The 23,950-nt window shown below is 50.4% G+C and overlaps 1 protein-coding gene across 1 annotated transcript; it reads right to left on the bottom strand.

Annotated features, from left to right (window-relative positions):
* Positions 1-1,711: 1,711 nt before the first annotated feature.
* Positions 1,712-22,959, bottom strand: Drc7 (dynein regulatory complex subunit 7). The gene is made up of 17 exons (XM_038313305.1): positions 22,754-22,959; positions 22,249-22,423; positions 21,248-21,373; positions 20,524-20,718; positions 18,025-18,183; positions 17,510-17,728; positions 11,136-11,264; positions 8,955-9,027; positions 8,064-8,192; positions 7,804-7,932; positions 6,542-6,762; positions 5,187-5,402; positions 4,506-4,616; positions 4,317-4,427; positions 3,238-3,432; positions 1,891-2,030; positions 1,712-1,805 (listed from the first exon to the last, which is right to left on the bottom strand). Exons 1-17 carry the CDS (start codon positions 22,957-22,959, stop codon positions 1,712-1,714), a joined length of 2,628 nt encoding a protein of 875 aa, XP_038169233.1.
* Between the last annotated feature and the right edge of the window lie 991 nt (positions 22,960-23,950).

Genomic DNA, 23,950 nt, shown 5'->3' on the forward strand with positions numbered 1-23,950 from the left:
ACCCCTACCTCTAACGTGTAGACCATATTAATATGATCTTAATCATCCCCAATACACGTAATAACTTCTCTAAGTAGGAACAAGACCAAGAATGTAGCTCTGGTAGAAAGCTTTGACTAGTGTGCAGGAGGAACTAGGTTCAGTCACTAAAAATAAAAACTTACTAGAAGCAAGAAAAATGGCTCAATCTTAGGAGCGATTGCAGTGCCAGGAATGAGTTCAAATCATCACCACCCATGTAAACATCTGGGCATGGCTGCATGTGTAACCCAGGGCTGTGAGGAGCAGAGACAAGAGGATTGCTTAGGGAACACACACACACACACACACACACGGTGGTGGTGGTGGTGGTGGTGGGGTATTTCTTAACTAAGAACCTGGCAAGATTTGGCATACTTGGCTCTTTCAAGTTCATCTTATTTCTCCTTATTCTCCTCCACCACACACACCCATCTCCTCTTCCTTTCCTCCCTCTGTATCAGGATCTCACTATAAAGACCAGGCTGTCCTTGAACTGGCAGAGATCAAGAGCTGGGTTTAAAGGCAAGTGCCACCACTTGTGGCTCGAGCCCCCCGTTTGAACCTTGGGTTTGGAACTAGGCGTTGAAGCCTGGCGGGTTCACCTCTGAAGACAATGACTACCCCTCCAACAGAATTCAATAGTAACCAGTAGTTCAACCGGGAGGAACAAGGGCCTCACGAGCCATGCCCTGCCTGATTCATGATTGCTTATTGACGGGCCCAGGCATGTGCAGGCAATCACAGCTGCCATGAGATCATTTGCAATGGCTGTGTCATGCCCTGAAGACTATAGGCCAGGTTTTCTTTACTTTGTTTTTAAAAACATCTTTAAGGGCTGGAGAGATGGTTCAGTGGTTAAGAGCATTGCCTGCTCTTCCAAAGGTTCTGAGTTCAATTCCCATGGTGGCTCCCAACCATCTGTAATGAGGTCTAGTGCCCTCTTCTGGCCTGCAGACATACACACAGACAGAATATTGTATCCATAATAAATAAATAAATAATTTAAAATAAATAAACACACCTTTAATCCTAGCACTTGGGAGGCAGAGGCAAGTGGCTTTCTGTGAGTTCAAGGCCAGCCTAGTCTACAGAAGGAATTCCAGGACAGGCTTCAAAGCTATACAGAGAAACCTTGTCTCGAAATACCCACCCCCAAAAATTCTTATGTAGCTCAGGCTGTCCTCAAATTCCCTATATAACCAAGGCAGATCTTGAACCCAGATCCTTCTGCTCTTACAGATGTGCACCACTCTATCCAGCTTTCCCTGCATTCACAGGTGGTAAGCAGAAGGGGAACTTGGATTCAGTTCCTTGACCTCTAACGTCAAGCCACCCAATCCTGGGGTGTGCTCCTTGGCCAGGCCATTCCCACTTTATGAGCTGGCCCACCGTCACCACATTGAGCTCTAATTGGACAGCCGTGACTGTGGAACCATCTGGAGACGTTAATACTTGATATTCCAACAAAGAAGATGACAGAGAAAGGCTGAGGGCAGGGTGTGTGTGGGGGGGGATTGGAGCTTGTGAGTACCGAAGTACAAATGGCAAATAAGGGGTGTGTTTATTTGAGGGAGACTATGAGGGACAGGGAGGTAGTGTGGCAGTAAGGCTGGTGTGGGGTCACAGTGGCCGGGGAGAAGGGCGGGACTCCATTCTCTGGCAGCTTTTGCCATGGTCCCATGAGGACCCATCAAACAAAGCCTTTGACGAAGTCTACCAAGCGTGGGTCCTTGTACAGCTTTTCCTCCAGTGCCAAGTACTTCAGTGGAGCCAGCTCTTTGTGCCTGAGCAAAGGGAGGCAGGGAGGAGGAGGTGAGGGATAGCCAAGCTGTCAGTGCTCCCAGGAATCCTCCTGGTTCTGCCCCTTACCGATTGAGTCGCTGTTCCAAGATGCGGATTCGGAACATGGCCTGAGAGCAGTAGCTGAGGTACAGGTCCTCGTCCTCGGATGTCAGGGTTACCTGGTTCTCCTGGTACCATTGCTGCTTCTTCTGCAGTTCCTGGGTCTCCTGGGGGCGCAGGGAGATGAGCAGGGACACAGTGTGAACTGATCCTCAGCCAGGCCCATAGATTACCAGGAAGCCCCTATCCCCACCTCCCATGGAGAGGGGCAGAGTTAGAGGATCACAAAAGATCTTGGGCTGGAACTACTGGAGTCATGATTCGAAGGACAACGTGTGCATGAAATCAGAACAGCCAAATCAGTTAGTCAGGGCCAGGGATGTGGCTTAGTGCATGACCCTGGGTTCCACCCCTAGCACCTCATACAAAATCAAAGCAGCAGGGTGTAGTCGTGCCACCTTCAATTCCAGTACTCATTAGGCAGAGCCAGAGCTCTTTGTGAGTTTAAGGCCTGTCTGGTCTATATTGCACGTTCCAGGCCAGCTGGGGCTACAGAATAGACACTGTCTCAAAAAACAAAGCAAGGACGCTGGCTGCTCTTCAGAGGACAACTGAGGGTCGATTCCCAGAACTCACATGGAGACTCACAACCATCTGAAACTCCAGTCCCAGGGGATATGATGGCCTCTCCTGGCCTCTGAGGGCACTAGGTGTACCCATGGTATAATACACATGTGCAGACAAAACACCCAATACACAAAACAGCTATGTGACCTAGACAAGTTGCTGAGATGCTCAGAGCCCCCAGTAACTCATCTCCAAACGTAAGAAGTATTGCGTCCAACTCCACCTGACTCTGCTTTGTGCATTCTGTGAAGACCAAGACACTGCGTGGAGGCCACATGGTAAGCACCTCACCCGTATCACAGAAATGGGCTAAGTACTGAGAGTTAATGTACTACCCATCAGTCCGTCTATCCACAAACCTGCCCATCTATTTCTTTATCCCTCGTCTGCCAAATCTTACCTATCTACTCATCAGCCCACTCATTCATCAGTCTACCACCACCCACCCATACATCCACATCCCACCTCTAATCCTTACCCATGCCCGCCTGCCCACGTATCCAGCTGCACCCATCCATCCACTTCATCCATTCCCCCATCTACCCGCCTATCCATGCATATTCACCTACCCGCCATCCATCCAGTAACCAAGTGGGGAGAAGTCAGATATTTGAAAGCCCCAGATACAGACATACTCATCCACGCATCTAGCTCACACATCAGCAAGACCCTGAGCAAAGATTTCGGGACCCATTTTCTGGCTGAGGATGGTGAGGTCACCTCCCCTGCCTTGGGCCACGGTCCCACCTTCTCAAAGCGCGCCTGGATGAGGTTAGCCTTGTCGATGAGGCGCTGCTTGAAGTCGCTGAGACACTCGTCCTTGAGGCGCACAGCCTGCCAGCGCGTGAGCTTCTCGCCTGGAGGGAGCTGTGCCAGGAACGGGGCCAGGTAGTCCAGCTGGGCCTCCACTTGCCGCAGGTGCTCCTCGTGTAAGACACGCTCCTATGGACCAGGGAACCAGCTGAAAGGGCACCATAGCCTGGAGGCCTCCCGAGGAGCAATGGCACAAAGTCAGGCCCCAAAGCTAGGTCTCAGCAGAGAGTTCCTGAGAGAACTAAGTTCCTAAGGATCACCCCTTGACCCATGTTTAAGGGTGATGTGTAATTCCTGTTTCTGACATGAATTCACCTCTCAATCTGAGCCTCAGTTTCCTCCTCTGAAATCAGACCAGCTTAGATCCGGGAAGCACATACCCTGGCCCTGACAGCCCACAGCAGGTACTTACAGAGAATGATGGTGATTAGCTAGATGCTAGACTCCTAGCATTTTTCTGTTGCCCATAAGGCCCTACACGGAGCACACAGAAGCCAGAGAACATGCAGACATAGGCTCTTGTCCTTCCCTATGAATCCATGAACAATCCAAAGCCCAGCCTTGCCTGGTCAACTGCAAACTACTTTAAATGCCTGTCCTGCATGGTGAGGAAGATTTAGAAGCAAGTCTAAGAACCCAAACGGATCCTCGCACCTGGGGGGAGGGGGTGTGGCCAAAGCCCTGCCTCGCTGAGGCCTGGTGCTCAACTTGTGCCTGAGTCAGTGGGCTGGACTCCCAGCTCGGATCACAACCTCAGTGGAAGCCCTGGCAGAGGTGGACATTCATCTTTCCCCATGCAAGACAGGCTTTGGTTTGGCCACTGTCCTGGATAAGGACACCTAGCCTGAACCCTAAGTGCCTTTTGGGGTGACCCATCAACACAGTCAGTGTGGCAGGTGACAGTCAACAAGAATGCTCACCTGACATCATCCCTTCCAAAGGACTCCCATGCTCTCCCTACCCTGGAGCCCTGCCTCCAGGGAAGGAGACCTGGGGAAAGCGGGGAAGCTCACCATGGCCTCCCGATACTCTTTGCTCTTCTCATTGCGCTTGGTGTCATAGATGGAGATGCTCAGCGTATGTGCCTCCTCCTCCTCTTCCCTGAGCTTCAGGATCTCCAGCACCTTGATCGCACACAATGGTGGGCGTGCACATCTAAGACCCTCTCTTTCTGCCACATCCACCCTCTGGGAGGACCTTACCTCCAGCTCTGACTCCCAGGCCTGATGCCGGGACAGCTTCTCTTCATTCTTCAGTTGAATCAAGGTCTCATACTGGTAGAGAAGTTTCTTGGTGTGCTCCATGGGCTCCACCTGGGACCAGAACCACCACAGTGGCAGAGAGGCTGCAATTGGTCAGGTCTAGGGGCCACTAGGCTTAAATCGACTACCTTTCTCTAGCTGCGTGACCTCAAGCAAGGTGATTAACCTTTCCAGACCTCAGCATTCCTGTCTACACAGACATAGTAACAAAGAGGGACCAAAGAAAGATGCAGAGGGTCTGAGGGCTGTGCCAGAGAAAGCTAACTAGAATAAGAAAATGAGACCATCTAGGAGATGAGAGTACCCTGCCACCTCCAGGATGGGTCCCTGGGATCTGGGGTGTAGGCTCCCCAGAGGTGCAGATGGGGACGGGGATGTCTCAGTCTGCTGGATTCTCATTTTGATGGAAATGGGATGAGTCTCAGAGGAGCTGCAAGGAACAGATCCTCAGATGGGAAATAGATGTGTTCCCAGGGACAGAGATGTGTTTCCCCCATGGAGACTTAATGGGGGAGGAGTGGAGGAATCCACCTGGGGTTTCCCAAGTTGCCAGAAAAGGCTGCAAGCAGTTTCCGGAGTGTGCCCCCCACCAGTCCCTGCCCCGTGCAGTCGCCAGCCCACCTCGAAGCTGATGCACATGTCCGGGGTCATGATGATCTTGTTGCCTTTGCTGTCCACCTCCGTGCGCCTCAGAAACTCACGCTTGGATGCAGTGATGTAGTCGTCACGGCAGTGGTAGCGAAGCTGAATGCGCTCCTCCAGCATCAGAAACACACGCTCTGCCACGTCCTCATCGGCAGGCTTCGCTGGATTGCGGAAGAATCGCTCTGTGATTTTCTGTGTGGCCAGAACATTCAGAAGAGGGCGGGGGATTTCTGTGCATGCTCCGTGGACAGGAGCAAAGGACGCTCCAGATCCAGGAGTCTGGAGGCGGGGCTTGTTGATTAGTTCCTTCTAGCCAGGCAGTGGATTCTGTGACTCCTGTGGGTTCTCGGGGTCTTGCCACGTCAGCCTCGCATAGTGTGTTCTTCAGTTCCCTCCTCCACAAGACTCTGCTTGCCTGCTCCTAGCAATGGGGAGCTGCCACCTCTCCGGGAAGCCTATCCCATAACCAAATATTCCTTGCTATGAAGACGAGCTTCTTTTGGGCATGGTCAGAAAGCTCAGTGTCCAAAAACTTGGTAGAAAACAGGGGTTCTAACCTTCATCTCGGATCTCAATAAAATTAAAGTCTCTCAGAACAAGTTGTGTGTGTGTGTGTGTGTGTGTGTGTGCCTTGGTGTGTGTACACACACTTGTGTGCTGACCAGAGACTGACACTGTCTGTCTCAATTGCATTTCTCAAGACCTGGACTCCCTTGAACCCGGAGCTCACTGGATTGCCTGGACTGACTGGCCAACAAACCCGTGTTTGCCTCCCTGGTGCTGGAATCCCAGGTGTGTGTCACAGTGCCTGGATGTTCTCATGGGTTCTGGGGATCACACTCGGGGCTTCATGCTCTATGGAGTGAGTTATCCCTCAGCTCCGAGTTCATTGAGATAGGGTCTCAGACTGGCCTTGGACTCACTACGTAGCCAAGGGTTACCTTAAATCCTCGATCCTTCAGCTACCCCCTCTCAAGTGCTCTCAAATTAATTGTTCAACTAGGACCAAACCTACTAGTCCACAGTAATACTGGAGAGAAGTCACTCTGAGATGTTTTCACATTTTTCTGGTTTCTCATATTTCCACATGTCTGGTCATAAGTGTGTATTACAATAAGGAAACAGCACTTCTTTGTCTGGTGGCTGGGGACGCAGCTTAGCTCTAGCAAGCCCAGGGGTCTACATTTGTTAAACTGCTTGTTTGAGACTTAAAATCCTGGCAAAAATCACAGACCTTGATCCCATCCCAGAACCAGGGTTTCCCCCATCCTGATGACCCTCTTTCGGCCAGAGAAGATGGGCAGCAGTCCCCGGCCCCAGCATGCTCTCACCACCATGGGCCTCGGGTTGGACTCCGCGCTATTCTGGGTGAGCTTCTTGATTCTGGGTCCAAAATTGATGTGGCGGTAGAAGAGGAAGTCTGAGCGCCCTTGATAGCATTCTGTCATAGTCATAGGCGTCTCCTCCCGCTTTATCAGGCCATCCACACGAATCTTTTCATAGAACTCCATGACGCGGTCCATCTCGGGCAGCATAGTCTTGTATGAGTGTACTAGAGGGGAGGTGGTGAGGGGAGAGGGAAGGGGTCGAGTGAGCATTGGCAGCTGTGGCAGCTGATGCTGCACCCAAGCCCAGGTCCAGGGAGAGGGCAGCTCTTCAGTACATGTGAGCATTAGCCATGTGCCCAACCCCCACTCTCTGGATATTGTGGTTACATCGAATTCTTCATTTTTACAGACAAGTCCATGAGGAGCATCTACGTCGTGCCCTTATGGATCTTGCTCAGTCTTTGCTAACAACAAATTCTCAGCAGAGGAATTACTGGGTCAAAATGTGTGCACATTTTAAGACCATTGTTGCTGGAGGTGGAACACAGGGCCTCAGGAATGTTAAGCATGTGTTCTAACGCTGAGCTACATGCCCATATTAACACATTTCGCTTAATTATGTTTAAGAGTAGCCTGCCAAGTCACTAGGGAGTGGCTCTATGCTTCTTCCAATCCCAATCACATCTGGTTAGGACCATTTGCTCACACAAAAGCAGGGGCGTGGCCCCTTGTTGGTTTCATCTTGAAATGTTCAGCTCCCAAATGCCATTCATGTGTTTCTGTGTGTTTGTTGGCTCCAGATTTTTCTCTGGTGAATTCTGAGGTAGGATATGGATCTTGGAAGGCATGCTCTTTCTTTTCAACCTCATGGACCCCCTAGCCACAGCCATACAGTGGGCGCTCTGCCCTCTGCATTTGCCCTTCCTTGTCTGTGGTGTTTGGTTGGCTTTACTATCCAACATCCTTAGACCCTTTACGTGTGACCCACACTGTGTATCCTCTGCTGGAGATTCCAGCTTGATCGCAGCCATAGAACTGCATGTGGCCCTGCCCTTTGATTTTCCTGGGGAGCTGCTGGCCACAGTGTCCCCCTTTTCTGAGTTTCCTCAGCTGTCTGCACACCTCACTATCTTACAGAGGCAGAAGCAGTGTCCGTGCTTGCCACCTCCCTGATACCTGGGGCTGGTTCTTCCCATCACGTATCATTATAGGTAAGCCCCTCTCCCCTAGGGCTCTTGGCTTGCCCAGCAGTGGGATCCACGCACCACGCAGAGCTTGGGGATGGCCCGGCTTGAAGTAGTCCACGTTCAGGCCCGTGATCTTGTTTATATGCTTCAGCTCCAGCATGTCCTCGCGGTTCTGGTACCACTCCTTTATCTCCAGAACCTTCGTGCCTGTGGGGGCCCAAAGACGGCTGCTCCTCTGGCCTCTGCCCCACAGACACCAAAAAACTAGAGGTGCTATGCCCGGAGTGACCTAGCACGACAGTTGGTTGTCCCCCATCCTGGCCCCCAAGGTGCCTTACACTGTATGTCTTCGTAGATGGTGAGGCGGCACACCAGGCCGTTGCTGTTGAGGTATGGAGCCCATTTCTCCAGCTGGGCCTTCTTGTACTGGATCACTTTCTTTCCGTTGGGGCAGCGGGTCTCAAACTCTGTGGATGCAGAGGGGGCTGGGGGGTCTCTCCTTCCACCCTTCCTAGCCACTCATCCTTTCTCTGCATCACCTTTAAAGTCCCTCTAGGTCCAGAAACAGCTCCAGGGAAGACAAAAGTCATCACTGGTGCTGGCTTCAACTCTTCCCAAGGTATCCAAGCGAGAATCCCAGCGCCACCCAAGAATCCTATCTGTGACCCAGCCACCCCTCATCCCCGCCAGGCCTTCACCAGTGAGAACAGTATGCTAGAACGACTTCTGAGCCTTCAAGACCCAGCCCCAGGGCTCCCTATTTCTTGAACCCCATTTTGCCTCCATCCCTCATCTAGGCTGTGACGAGTACTCCACCTCAGGTTCCATGACCTCTTCTCTAGTTCTTGTCACCTGCTGGAGCAACCTGAATCCTTCTTCTGAGTCTAGGGGTTCCCAGATGGGTCTATGCAGACACGGAGCAGAAGGTAACCCACTCTCCTGCCTTCTTTGCCCATACATCCCAGGGCCTGACCCTCTACTATCTACTACAGGTCCTGCCTGTGGTCTCCTCAGAACAGAGGATCTGAGGGAAGGAAAGAGGCCATGTTCCAGACTTTGGGAATCATGTTAACAGTCCAGTTGTGTCCTAGATGGTGTCGGGCTCTGGGCACAGAGCTGGTGGGGTGTTGAGGGGGGTGGAGAAGGCGGCTCAGGAAGCCTCTGTGGCCTCTCTGCTGAGTTATGGCCGTAGAACTCCCTGGGGCTTGGAACTGATGAATGACAGAGACCTTCAGGTGTGATCTCAATCTGGGCGACCCATGAAGGCGGCATGTCGAAGCTCTTCTCTTCCTCCTCTTTGCCCTGTGAGGAGAGGAGGTGGGTGCTGGCTAGGCCCTTGGAGGCCATAGTGCAACTCTGTTCCCTACCCCAAACTCAGAGTTGCTAAGGGGGCTGTCAGTTTCCCCGGAAGAGCCAGAAATCAGGACAGTGATCAGGATGGGGCAGAAGAGGAGTCATCTTGGGCGGATCCCCATCCCCTGCTTGCCTGGTCTAAGATGGTGGTACCACCTGCAGCCATGGTGGCTGCTCAGAGAGGGGAGCCATACCTTTAACTATTATCCCAGGTAAGGAGGGCTGGGAAAGTTCCTCATCCACACTAAGCCTTGGTTTCCTTAGCTGTTTCCTGGGAGGACTAAAGGATTTCATGGATAATGCCCGGAGCTCTGCCTGGCTGTCTATCCCTGGTCTGTGCTGTGCAATACGGCCTGGTCTAGACAAACGACCCTCAAACCAGGCTCAAGATTTTCTGTGTGTACACTTCCTGCCACAAACAATGCTCAGCCCTTGGATACTTGTTTATCTAACTGTGACTCCTGTCAGGGACACAGAAGACGAGCAAGTCAGCGGGAGGCATGGGCAGAACGTTCTTGAGACAGCCCAGAAATCCCAGGATCCCACGGCTGAGGGCTGCCTCTCAGGCTGTAGCATCTGTCCATGTTGGAGACAATAAGGATTCTCGTTCTAGGGATGTGACAGGACCTGCAGAAAGTGGGTTCCCCACTTGGGTTTGCTTGCCCGGCACCCCACTGGTCCGTGCCCGCAGCCAGCAGGTGGCGCCGGTGCTCAGAAATGAGGAGTTGGAGAACAGGGTGACCCAGTCATTCTCAGGCAGCTCCCTGAGCTGAATGTCACCACTGAGAATCCAGATGTGCTGGACCGTTCAGGTTCAGCTCCCAGCTCTCTCACCTCCTGGGTGAGTCCTTTGGGGCCTCATTTTGCCTGCTGTCTATAAGCTGTCAGCCTCCCAGGCAGAGGAAATTTAAATGAGTGAGCTCAGAGTCCATGCCAAAGCAGAGCCCCGTCCCTCTGTGTTTTCTTTTGTCGGGAGCATCTCTCAACCTCCCACTAAAATCGCACACCAAACCTTCACCCCAGTATCTATGAATCCGGTTGCATTTGGAAGTAAGTCTTTAGGGAAGAGGCAATGAAGTCTAAATGGTGTCTTTAGGTGGCTTCTTAAATATGCTAAGGGTTCTTATAAGACAAGGGGATTAGGACAGAGATTCATAGAGAGAGGGCCAGATAAAACACAGCCCTGACGGCCATCAGCAAGCCCAGAGGATCTCAGATGAAACCAGCCCTGCCGGCACCTTGATCCTGAAATTCCAACCTCCAGTAGTGTGGGACCCCCAGTTTGTAACACTTCATTGTAGCAGTGCTAGGTGGCTAAAAACACCTGTTACTGTCGATACCAGACTATGACCCTCACCTACTATATATATATGTGTGTGTGTGTGTGTGTGTGTGTATAATTCATATGTGGCATCATATTCAAAATGAAGGGGTTAAAGAAACTAAAATTTACATCACTTGAAAAAGAATGTAGTGCTATGCTAAATTTTATTAAGAAAATTTAGGTACAGAAAAAGTAAGTTATGAAATTGGGTGGATTCATTTCTTTTTTCCCCCCCCAAGACAGGGTTTCCTGGAACTAGCTCTCGTAGCCCAGGCTGGCCTCGAACTCACAGAGATCCACCCGCCTCTGCTTCCTCAGTGCTGGGATTAAAGGCGTGCGCCACTGCCACCACCGTCCGACCCTCACCTACTTTTACACATAAGGGGGAAATGGAAGATCCCAAAGCCAGGGAAATTTGCCTGCTGGGCTCCTAGTCCCGGGGCTCCCACTCTACAGAGATTGCTCTCCGAGGAACACCCTAACCCTTGAATGGGGCTCCAGATGGAAGAGACTGAATTCAGGTACACTGGGAAGTCCTAGGCTGGTCACTGGATGTACCCGGGCCTCTGTTTACCCATCTGGAGAATGAGGGCTCAGACGGGGCCCTTCTGTTTGGAAGAATGCATGATTCTGGACTTCCCCGTACATGGACATGCTTTCAGGGCTGTCTGCCAGGCTGCCTGACGCAAAACAGGTGAAGGCCCTCAACCCACCCTCAGGCCACCAGACTCACCAGATCATCTACATCGTCATCATCATCCAGGCCTTCGTCATCCTCCTCAGTCAAGGAAAGGTGAGGCTTATCAGTCCCCAAGAGCATATACTCCCATCTCACAGGGTCTCCTAGGTCGAAGGTCAAGTCCTGATGGAGAGGGAACCAACTGAATGCACTCCTGCACCCCAAGCCTGGGCCTGCTCCTAGGACAATAGAAACAGCTGTTCCCAGAGGCCTGCAGGGGCTGTGCAGAATGTCAGTTCCATTCAGTCTCTAAGAGTCCAGCCTCATTCTTCATCTCCACTCCCATCCCACTGACCCATCTCCCGAGAAAGAAATCCCACAGCATGTCCAGAGGAGATGCGTCAGTGCCCTGCCCTGGGGACAGACCTGTATATGCCACTATGGGGCATTTCTGAGCAGGCAAACTATTAGGAAATGACTGGGTTAAAGTGAGCCTCTCCTTGGTTTTTCTTTTTGTTTGCCCCAGGCCAGGGAGGCAAGAGCCAACTGCTACTCGGGACTCAGGAGGATACAAGAGATCTCAGAAGAAACCAGCCCTGCCAGGACCTCAGTCCTGGATTTCCAGTCTCCAGAACTAACTGTAAGACAAAGAATTTTTGTTCTTTAAGACCCTACTCGTAGGGAAGAAACGTTTAGACATGGATTGGCATGAAGGGAATGTAAAGGAGAACGCAGTCAGGGGAGTGATGTGCGACTAACTCATCGCGGGGTCGTTTTGCATGTTTCTGGGAGGGGAAGTGGTGTGTTCAACTTCTCCGTGAAGCATCTATTGTAGGCCAGGCCCTTACCTGGCCTAGGAACGCACACAGAGCAATCGATATAGACCAGGTCTCCAATCCCAGGCACTTCCTGTCCAACGGAAGGGAAAAGCAACAATCCACTGGACTCGAACTCAGACCTCAGGCCTCCAAGTCCTGTGCTCTGTTGTTATGCCCAGTGTCCTCCATTCCTGACTGGATAAAACCCTGCTGCAATGTACTGGTCCGAGGGATGACTGTGGCCCGGTGGGAGACAGGCAGAGTGGACATGCTTCCCCTATGTGGTCCATAACTGTGTCGGTGAGTGGAAGTTGAATTCCTAGATTAGAAAGACATCTATCTCTGCACTCGACCTGACTCGTCTGATCCCAGGGTCTCTCGGCCCTTATTTCCCCCACAGAAAACAATGTTCAGAAGGCGCTAATAGGTCCTGGGCATCTGACGAGTGTCAGTTTTGTTAACTCGTGTGACGGGTAAGGACACTGACACCCAGGTCAATCCCACCCTACACAGATGATGCAGAGTCAAAGCTGCCTTCCTCAGGACCAGGCTCACAATGAACACACACTCAGTGTTACCAGCCCTTCAGAGATGACTGTAGTCCTCCAGCCTGCTGGCCCTCATCTTGTCCTTCGACCCCCACCAGTACTCTAGTGTAGACCGCACCAGTGCGGTGGGAAGGATATCTGTGGCAGGTGGAAGGGAGGCGAGGGAGCCAGTACTGAGTCACCAAATAGGGGCGTGGAAGAAGAGACCATGACACTGGCCAGCGTGGAGCACTGGGACTTTGTTCCCTCTGAGAACCGTGGCTATAAAGGAAGATGTTATTTCAAAAACAAACAACGGGTACCACAATAATTAAGAGGCTGTGCTGGGGATGAGGCTCAGTGGTAGAGGGCTCGTCTAGCGGGTGTGAGGCCCAGGTTCAGTCTGCCACTGAGGAAAACAAACGAAGAAGCCAGGATTCATGAAGAGAAGCTTGAAAGGTGCTTCCGGTTTGGGATCATTTTCTCCACATAGGGGTTCAACGCAGATCAGAGACTGAGAAGTGTTTCTGGGAGGGGTGGGGTGTAGCTCAGTTAGTAGGATGCTTGCCTAACATGCACGAGGCCCTGGGAGCCCTCCTGGGCCCACATAAACTAGGCACGGTGGCACATGCCTGTGATCCCAGTTTAGGAGTTGGAGGCAGGAGAGCTGACATTCTGGAGTTCAAGGTTATCCCCGATTATGTGGTAAGTCCAAGGCTAGCTTGGGATGCCTGCAACCTTATCAAAAAAAAAAAAAAAAAAAAAAAAGGAGAAGGAAGAGGAGGAGAAGGAAACAGCTTTCAGTTTATCCACAGCAGTAAGGGGCAGAAATCAGAATGCAGAGTCCTCCCAAGGGAAAAAGAAGTGACAGGCATACATGCAGACAGAACACTCTACACAAAATAAATTATAAAAAAGAGGACAAGGGAAAGGGGAAGAGAATTCCAGTACAATGAACAACGTTTGTGGTGGCACTGAAAGAGAAAGAGAAAGCCTGTGGATGCAGGTGAGTAGGGGTAGAAAGGATCTGGGAGACGATGGAGGGGGAAACAAGAATATATTGTATGAGAAAATTTTATTTACATATTTATTTTTGAGATAGGATCTTTCTTTGTAGACCTGGCTGGCTTCTGACTCACAGAGATCCTCCTGCCTCTGCCTCCTGAGTGTTAGGATTAAAGGCGTGTGCCACTATGCCCAACTTAAAAATATATTTTCAATTAAAATAAAAATTTCAAATTTGAGGATGTACCTAGAAAAATGATAGCTATAAACTTAATTTTATCAAAAAATAATAGTAAGTATAAATGGTCTAAGCACCACAATCGGAGACTGAGAATGTCAAAATGGATAAAGGAAACGCCCAACAATACACACTTAAATTTAGAAAACACAAATAGAGTTTTGTAAAAGGCAAAGCTAGCCCGTGGTAGCATAAACAAAAGGAATCCAGAGAACCTATATTTATGGATTGTAAATAGATATCTACAATGTGTAAAGCAAACAGCAATAGAAGAAACAGGAACCCAACATTATAATCCGAGTTTTAGATAATGTCAATAATTTTAGAATCTAGAAAACCAGCAAAGGTATTGAAGAGCTGAGCACCAGCAACTGACTTGTGTTCATTGACATTCAATAGAACATTCCACCCAACCTCAAAGAGCAAACATCTCGTCAAATGCATAGAATGTTTAAGATACAGCATAGTCTGGACCAAAACCCAAGCCATGGTAAGAAGGTGGAGATTGCATGGTCAGCATTTTCTAACAATCACAGAATTAACACTGAAATAAAAAATTGGTCACCAGGAAATATCTACATGTCTATGAATGAAACACCACTTTTTGTTTTGTTTTGGGATTTTGGTTTTTCAAGACAGGGTTGGTTGGTGTGGCCCTGGCAATCCGCCTGTCCCTGCCTTCCTAGTGCTGGAACCAAAGGCATGAACCACCACTGCCTGTCTGAAACACCACATTTTAAAATGACCTGTAAATCAGAGGATAAAGAAAAAAAACGAGAGAGAGAATTTTGAACTGAAGAAAAACAAGTTCACACCCCTTATTTGTTGTCCAATACAGGATGGTCAACATTGAAATATAGAAACAAGAGAAACAGACCTATCAATTGTATCTATATCTATTTGTGTGTGTGTATATATATATATATATATGTGTGTGTGTGTGTGTATGTGTGTGTGTGTGTATGTGTGTGTGTATGTAACAATAATAAGAAAAAAGTGATTATCAATTTGAGAGTTATGAAGGGATATGAGAGGCAAGGGTTTGAGAAGAGAAAAGGTATTTGGGAGGGGATAAAGGGAGAAAAAGAAATGAGAAAGTTATGCAATTCTATTTCAATTGAAATTTTTTTAAAAAAGAAAAAAATACAATAAATATTAAACAGCCAAAAAACAAAACAAAACAAAAAAACCCCAAGTTCACAGGCTGCCCAGGCTGTTGAAATGTGTGGGATGCCGGTGGAGGAGCTCACTAATGAAATGAAGGTCTTTACCAGAAAAACTGGCCCAGAGTCATTACTTTAATTTCTACCTTAAGAAACTAATTAATGGGGCTGGAGAGATGGCTCAGTGGTTAAGAGCATTGCCTGCTATTCCAAAGGTTCTGAGTTCAATTCCCAGCAACCACATGGTGGCTCACAACCATCTGTAATGAGGTCTGGTGCCCTCTTCTGGCCTGCAGGCATATATTGTATGCTAAATAAATAAATATTAAAAAAACCTAATTAATGAAATTTAAAGCAAGCATTAGAAAATAATAAGGATCAGAGTAGAAATAAATGAAACAAAGCCATAGGGGGAAAAAATAACAAAACCAGACATGGTTTATTGACAATTCTAACAGTATTGATAAGCCTCTTGCTAGATTCACTAGGAGAAAAAAAAATTTGAACATTATCAGTGCCAATAGAGAGCGTAGAGTCATCACTATGGGCTCTAAAATATCAAAAGGAAAATAAGGAGTGAATATCAACATTTTATAGCAATAATTTGAAAATGTAAATAAAGGGGATAAAGTTTCCAAAGGACGGAAACTACCAGAACTCAAGAATAAAAGCCCTGGGCTGGGAGTGTGTGGATTGATGCTAGAGCCCTTGGCTGGAATACACAAGGCTTTGGGTTCCATCCCCAGAAATGTCAGAAAAAACAAATTATCCAAACTGAATGTGTAGTTTAAAACATTTCTACAGAGAAAACTCTAGACCCAGATGGCTTCCAAGGAAGAAACAATAGTGATTCTATAGAAAGTCACCTAGCAAGGCTCTTTTTAAAGTTTTTTATTTACATGTATGTGCCACTGTGTGAGTATGCCAAGCGTGTTGCAGGTGTCCCCAGAGTCCAGAAGAGTGTTGGATCCCCCGAGTTAGAGTTACAGGCAGTGTAAGCTCCCTGATGTGGGTGCTGGGAACTGAACTCTGGCCCTCAGCAGGAGCAGGAAAAACAGGACTCGATCTTAACCTCTGCACCATCTCTCCAGCTCTCTGGAGAAGGTTTTAAAATGACCTCGCAGGTAGAAAAGCCCTGAAGCCTTTCTAATTTTTAGAGTTAAAGAGCAGTCTTAAAACTTCCTGGATATGTGGACAGTTCAAAAATCAGCTGTAGTTTCAAAACAATGCAGCACGTGATCTACCCGCAGGACAGCTAACATGAGAAGAGAGGAAATGGTGGGCATCGGTGTGCACACCTGTAATCTCAGCTTCAGGAGGCTAAGACAGAGTGCCGCCCCGTCTCAAACTCCCAAACAAGTCAATAGGAGTATTGGTAAGGAGCAAGAGGGCATCCGAACTCTCACGCAATGCTGGAGGTGGGGGCTATAAGTCGATGTGGTCATTTTCTGCAAACGGGAAGAATCTGACTCTCTGGGGTCTTGATTCAATCAGAAGTGCGCACCCGTGTTCATTGAAATGCGGGTAGGGAAATGCTCGTTGCAGGGCTACCCCAAATAGTCCCATGCCGGAAGCAACTGAAACATGCCACTCTAAAATACAAAATAAGTTCTGGAGTGCTTCAAGAAGAGGGAATTAATAAGCAATGAAAACGAACCGAGCACTGCACACAGAAAAGGAGATGGGTGAATCTCACAAACATCTCCATGACTTCACAAATCCAACACAAAGAATGCACACTGTACAACTCAGTTGATGAGCTGTCCTAAACCAGAATAAACTGACGGGCGCTGTAAGAAGTCAGCATGGGCTCTGTCCCCATAGCCGAGCCCACTCGCCCACACTCCCACCCTTCACTGATGGCTCTGATTAGATCGTCATCTCCCTGTGGACCTGGGCATCCTTTTCAAGTGAGAAATGTTGGTTTGTATAAATGAAATTTTCTTCATTTTTTTGTGGTGCTGGGGGATCAACCCAGAGCTTACACGTGCTAAGCACCTGCTCTTCCATTGAGCACATGGCTGGAGGGGTTACTGGTTGGGAGTGGCAGGTCCTGGATAGGTAGGGGAGTTCATTTGCACAAACCAGTCCAGTAAGATATACATTTAAGATTGAGCACCTCTTTGTATACGTGTGTGGGGGTGTGTGAATATGCAGGTCTGAAGACAGCTTGCAGAAATTAGTTCTCTCCTTCTACCGTGGGGGCCCTTCGTATCTAACTCAGGGCCTTAGGGTTGGTGGCAAGCATTTTTACCCATTGAACATACTACCAGCCCATGCCTATGCTGTTTGTGTCCTTAACGTACAAATATACATTTGGGAGTGGGGGAGGGTAGGAACTGAACACAGAGGGTTTCTGAGGTATGGGTCATATTCTTTCTTAGTCTGGGTGCAGGAAGCAGGGCCTGATCAGTTTACAAACTGTGGACAGGGAGCTTAGCGCTTCAGGGGTACGCACATTGCGTCATGGGTGTTATCCTTCCGCCAAAGTTCACGCACACAAACCAACAGCCAACGGGTTAAAAAAGGATACACAACAACAAAACTGGAGACGTTCATCTTGCCAGAAAGACCCTTGATAGGCAGGAATGTAGGTACTGGGGCCTCCTGATGTCAAGAGCTGGTAGCAAGGCCGCCCCCTGGCCCCCATCCCTGGTCACACCCTGCTCCCACGTACCTTGCAGCAGTTCCAGCAGTCCTGCATGTTGATCCAGTAGTTCTTGTGGTTCCAGAGGCTCTCGATGCCCAGGAAGTGGTCATCCTTGGTGCTGTAGCTGCGCGCTGTCAGTGGGTCAATGAAGAAGCTCTCGGGCACCTCGCGCTTCCCGGCCAGCACCAGGACCCAGGCGTGCACCCGCAGTCCATGCAGGGGGTCGGGCTTCGCTTTCTCTTCCTCCTACACAGGAAAGGTGGGTGACCACCAACTAAGGGGATCTTTCTTTCCATCTCCCCTCCTAGGCCCAAGGTTTCAACCGGTAAAATGGGAGGGGCAACCAGATCTGTGGTTCATTCTGCGGAGCTATTGTATCCTGGGTGAGATTTCCTTCAAAGAAAGGCAATGTTCTAAGGGTAAGGAGAGCTTTGGTGAATCATAAGAGAAGGCCTTATGGCCCTGGTATGTTATCCCTTGGGGGCTGGAAGGAGAGGGTACCGTGAACAGTCATGCCAGGGTGCAGTGCCGTTTATACCCACCAAGAGGCGCTCTTCCTCCTCCCTGCGCTGCTTCTCTTCCATGTTCTTGATCTCCAGCAGTCTCTTTTCCTCCTGCTCCTGCTCAAACCTGCTGGTCAGGTCCCGCGGCGGCTTGATGGCATACTTCTTAGGCATTGCCTTCTCTTTCTTCTTGACTGTCTGTCACCCAACAAGAGAGGAAAGTCCAGCTCCCACCCACATCCTTCACAGGGCCTACCCTGACAGAAGAGGGAGCTGCAGCATAGAAAGGACTGGGTTGGGGCAGGGTCCTCTCTACAGATCAAGCCTAGCTGCGCAGCAGAGAGCCCTAAGGATCTCCCCATCAGCCTTGCACAGGAAACTATTAACAGGAAAGGGAGTCTTATTACCCCACTGACCAGGCTGACCTGGATCCCAGCCAGAAGGTGGAGCAGATTGACAGGGGTCAGAGTTTTCAGGGGTTAGAATTCAAATTTTCTGGGCCAGGAAGGAAAAGTCTCTCTCTCTCTGAATGTGTGTGTGTGTGTGTGTGTGTATTTCTACATGTATATGCATGCACATGTGTGTATAAATATGTACAAAATGAAGGTCTGTGTTGCCATGAAGGAACTCTCCAGGCGCTGTGGAAGTGGGCTTGTGACGGTAAAAGAAATGAAATCTCCAGTCTTAGGTTTCCATCCCTGGGCCTCCATCCTCCAAAAAATGTCATCACAGTTTGGTAGCTCCAAACATGGTAACACTTGCTTTTGGGCCATGCCCTTTTATAAGAATGATAACTCCAAATACACAGGGCTGTCAACCTGTGCCCACATTAAACCTGCAGCAGAGACAAGAAGACCAGGAGGTGTGAGCTCAGAGACCATGGAAGGAAAAGACATAAGACAGCATTTGTGCCGTGTGCTTTGCTGCCAGGTGGTGGTGGTGGCGCACATCTTTAATCCCAGCACTTGGGAGACAGAGACAGGCGAGAATTTGAGGCCAGTCTGGTTGATAGAGTGAGTTCCAGGACAGGCTCCAAAGCTATGAAGAGAAACCCTGTCTCAAAAAAAAAAAAAAAAAAAAAAAGCAAAGCAAAGCAAAACAAACAAACAAAAACCATCATTTGCTCATCCCTTGTGTGGTGGTTTGAACGAAAATGGCCCCATAGGTCCGCAGGGAGTGGCACTATTAGGAGGTGTGGTCTTGTTGGAGGAACTGTTTCCGTGGGGTGGACTTTGAGGTTTCAAATGCTCAAACCAAGCCCAGTGTCACACAATACCTTCCTGCTGCCTGCTGAGGGGGATGTAGAGCTCTTGGCTCCTTCTCCAGCACCATATTTGCCTGTGCACCATCATGCTTCCTACCGTTTCAATAACGGACTAAACCTCTGCATCTGTAAGCCGGCCCCAAATAACTGTTTTCCTTATTAAGAGTTGCCATGGTCATGGTGTCTCTTCACGCAATAGAAACCCTAGCTGAGACATCTTGCTTGGGGAACCAGTCCTGAGTGAGCAGTCTGCCTGGCACCTCTCCCTCCTTCTCAATCTCCCGGTTAGTGTTTCAGGCCCCTGGGTCTCCATCCATCAGCTGCAGAGGGGCCTGACTTTTGTCACAGAGCCCTGGAATCCACCCAGGGTATGGGAAGCTCTTGTGGGCACAGTATGGTGTTTTTCCAAACATAGATGTGATTCTGGCATGAAACATACGCACAAAAATGCCTTCACGGATGCCCGTTACCCACAACCGTAGCCACACGCATGCTCAGTACTTCCATGCTAACTTGAACACTGTTAGAGTTTAAAGAGTACTTCTTTTGTTTGTATAAACTCTGGTCATCATCAGATTCTTAATCAGCAGACAGAAAGCTCAACTGCCACTCCCTGGGGGAAGTGGTAACGTTTCCTCTATTAAATGGGATGCTTTGGGACTAGGGATGCAGCTCAGACTAGCGTTCTTGCCTAGCACGCATGCGCGAGGTTCTGGGGGGTGGGGTCCACCCTGGAAACACAAAGGGGGTGTGTGTTTTAGGAGGGCTGAGAATCAAGCACTCACTTGGCCATTATTTCCCACCATTAAAACCACCAGATAGGATTTTACCACCTGCAAGCGGAAGTGGGTAGGCTTGTGATGGTTAGAGATAAGGTAGAAGCCGTGTGAGTCATAACATTTGCCCGGTGGCAGCACAGTGTCTTAAACTGAGCTAGGACAAGGCGGGAGGGACAGCAGCTGGGAGAACTGAGCTCGAGCTCTGGGTGATGCTGAGGACAGAGAAATCTCCAAGGGACTGAAACAGGGGGTCTGGAGTGACAGAGGACGCGTAGTGATGGGGAAGGAACCCATGAGTTTCGTAAGAAAGAGCCTGGATGGGGACCTGCTTCTCTAAGGGTTGGCCAGGGCAGGGACACAATCCTCCCGCCCCTAAGGGTGACCAGGTCAGAGACCCAGTTCTTGCTTCTCCAAGGATGGCCAGGGCAGACCCTGATCCTCTCAGGGGGATGGGCAGCCTGGACAGTTTGCATACAGGAGGGGTATCAGGCATACCTCTTTGGCCTTTACGGTGAGCGGGCACACTTCTCTTGTCAGGTCCATGAGGCAGAGGTCCAGGGAGCCGTAGCCGTTGACGCAGTAGGCGTCGTAGCCAGAGCCAATGAGCATGGAGCAGAGCAGGGTGCTGAAGTCGAAGCAGTTCCCCTTCTGGCACTTGAGCACAGTGGTCGAGGAATACAGGTGCGTGGGCTGAGCACAGGACACGTGTCAGCTCAGCCAGATCCCTCGCCACCCACCGCCCACCTGTCGGGGTAGGGGCCCTGCTGCATCAGGAGCCTCTTGAGGACCTGGCACGTCAGACCCGTGCCACCCACACGTGACTGCCATTTCAAGGAACGGGTGGCTTTCCTCCGAAGCTCTCCCCTCCATCCTTCTCATCCTATCAGCGCTCGGTTATTCGCCCCTCTTTCCTGTCTCCTTTCTTTCTCAATGAAAAGCTGACTGAACCTTTCAGAAGCCCAGAGATGGGGCTACAGGCTAGAGGCAGCTTGCTATCCCCAGCTCTTTTGTGGCTCCTGAAATAAAAAAAAAAGGGAGACTGAAGCAGACTCTACCAGATTGGGGGGCCAGGCTTGCTGTGTACCCTCAGGCCAGTGGTGGCCTCTCTGCGCCTTTCCCCTACAGGGATCTGAAGGCTGGAGCTTGCCTGAGTTCCTGTTGCCCAGACTTGTATTAAACCTGTTGGGCTTAGCCCACGTAGCCAGGAAGTAGCACTTACCGGCTTGAGTGGATCAACCAGGGGAACCATGGTGAGGAAGTCGGACACAAACTGGGCACAGGTGTCCCAGTTGTAGAGTTCGGGGTAGGGCATCAATGTCGGCCTCAGGGTGGTGCTCACGAACTTCTGAAAGGGAGATCATGCAAGGGGCCGTGTGAAACAGGGACATATGAGCATCCTTGCCTGGTTGGCCCAGCCTTCTTGCCTGACTTCCCAGGGGGACCCTGAAGAGGCCCGGCTCACTGGTCTCAGGGTGGTGGAGCAGTCCCTTGCTGGGAAGGCTGGGCATTGGCCACTGGAGGTGGCAATGGCTGAGATGCACCTAGTCACAGCTAGTTCTGGGGACAGAACTAGCTTATTCTGGATCTGAGCTGGAAGGATTGGGGAAAAGCCTTCCCTCCAAGCTCAGAGAGGACAGGTAAATTGCCTAAGGTCTAGAGGAGATAGATGTCCAATCAGGGTGAGGCCCTTGTAGAGCCTACAGAGGTTTTGAGGAGAGGTGGCTGGTGACCAGAGTGGTCTCCAGTTGCAGGTGACAGCACCTCAAGGAAAGGACAAAGAAATGGGACAAAGTGGGGGCAGAGCACGCCCTAAAACCTGGCCCAGGGTTCTTTCTCCCCTCCACATGGCCCCAGGCACCTCCCTGAACCTCTCCGGGCCTCAGTTCTCCTCATCTATGCCTGTTCTATACCCAGGAGAGTTTCGTTCAGGCTTGTGAGGTCTCCTAGCATGTGTTCGTAAGTCAGAGCTGAAAGCCACAGCTTGCTCAAGGCTAGCCTGGGCTGCATAGTAAGACTCAAGACTAAGAAGAAGCCTGGGGATGTGGCTCAGTGACAGGGTGGTAGCCCCACTTCCCAGTTCAGGTCCCAGACCCGCATTCCCCTGGAGTCATCTCCTCCAGCGCCCCGCAGCCCAGCACTGCTCCACGGGGAGAGCTGGGTGTGCCTTCCTCCACCCTCTCTGCTCCTGCTCTGGCCCCACCTTCCAGGACCCAGGCTTACAGGCACATTGCACTCATTTAGGGGGTGCAGGAAGAGAGGCACGCGGTCTGGGCACAGGTGGCTGTACTGGCGGGAGAAGTTGTCCGCCACTTGCAGCAGGTGCTCCTCCTTGGGTGAGTTGCTAGTGTAGGAAGCAGGCAGCTTGGTGACATCAATGAGGGCCTTGTTTATGATCCTGTGTCCCAGCAGGGATGGCAAAGTTCTGAGTGAAGCCATGCTTGGCACCCCAGGAACCCCCAAAGCACTTGAGGTGTCTTTGACTTTGTCTTTTCTTCATTTATTCCTCACAGCTACACAGGCACGGTATCACTACCACACTTCCGCTTTACACAGACCAATAGAGGAAAGACGAGCCGTCTGGAAACAGACCCTCAAACTGAACCTCATCCCTCCATGGCCACCCTCCCGGCCTAGGTGCCACTATTTTGCCTTGGTCCTTCCTGAGCCTGGTCCTTTCTAACTGTGTCAGGGTGGCTAAGTGGACAGCCCCAGTGCTGATACTCACGAGTAATCGGATGGGGTGGGGATCTCAATGGCCATTAGCTTCTTCTCCAGGTCTCGAAGCTCATCCTGTGTCAGGATGGATTCCTCTCTGCTCACTTCGGCTGTCTTCATCATCTTCTCCATCTTTTCAGCCCATTCTGCCCGTTCAGCGGCTTCCTCACGCTCAGCCGCCTCCTCCTCCTCTACTTTCTCTCTCAGGACCTCCATCCTGATGTGTCTGGATAACTAAGATAAATATCTCTGTAGGGAAAAGCAGATATTCTCAAAGTGGCCATGGTCAGCCAGAAAGAAATCAAGACAACCTGTACTTGCCAAGGGCCCTGGGGATGCTCTCCTCCACCTGGGCATGTGAGGGGCCTGGGGATGCTCTCCTCCACCTGGGCATGTGAGGGGCCTGGGGATGCTCCCCTCCACCTGGGCATGTGAGGGGCCTGGGGATGCTCCCCTCCACCTGGGCATGTGAGGGGCCTGGGGATGCTCTCCTCCACCTGGGCATGTGAGGGGCCTGGGGATGTTCTCCTCCACCTGGGCATGTGAGGGGCCTGGGGATGCTCTCCTTCACCTGGGCATGCAGAGGGGCCTGGGGATGCTCCCCTCCACCTGGGCATGCAGAGGGGCCTGGGGATGCTCCTCTCCACCTGGGCATGTGAGGGGCCTGGGGATGCTCTCCTCCACCTGGGCATGTGAGGGGCCTGGGGATGCTCTCCTTCACCTGGGCATGCAGAGGGGCCTGGGGATGCTCTCCTCCACCTGGGCATGCAGAGGGGCCTGGGGATGCTTTTCCTTATAGAGGAGGAAAAACATCTTATGCAAGCATCCCTTCCATCAGGGAGGAAGTCTCCATTTGGTGCTAGGCCATCTCTAATACCTTTTAATACAAATCTCCCTTAGAACAAAGACAATGAACTAGACATGGTGATGCATGCCTATCCCAGCTCTGGAGAGGATGAAGCAGGAGTTTAAATTCCAGACTAACCTGCGTTACATAGCCAAGCCCCTTTTCAACAAACATCAGACGAGGTCAGTGTCAGGTTACCCAAAGTATTAATGTGGCTTTGATGGCCACTGTCTCTTCCTAGCAAATGACACTAATGCTGTAGAGATTGCTGAATATAGTTTCCTATTTAGGTATATTGACGATGTTCAATAAATCAATACGTTTCCTGGATTAAAGGAAACTGTTTAGAATAGCAAGGCA

The sequence above is a fragment of the Arvicola amphibius genome, chromosome 15, assembly GCF_903992535.2.
Source record: "Arvicola amphibius chromosome 15, mArvAmp1.2, whole genome shotgun sequence".
NCBI lineage: Eukaryota > Metazoa > Chordata > Mammalia > Rodentia > Cricetidae > Arvicola > Arvicola amphibius.

Bases quoted from the DNA above. Each gene is read 5' to 3' on its own strand.
- Drc7 (XM_038313305.1), bottom strand. From the start codon at position 22,959: ATGGAGGTCCTGAGAGAGAAAGTAGAGGAGGAGGAGGCGGCTGAGCGT. The intron at 20,719-21,247 runs GTAAGTGCTACT...TCCTGTGCTCAG, and splicing joins TGGTTGATCCACTCAAGCCG to CCCACGCACCTGTATTCCTC. The intron at 11,265-17,509 runs GTACGTGGGAGC...CCTCTCCATCAG, and splicing joins ACTGCTGGAACTGCTGCAAG to GACTTGACCTTCGACCTAGG.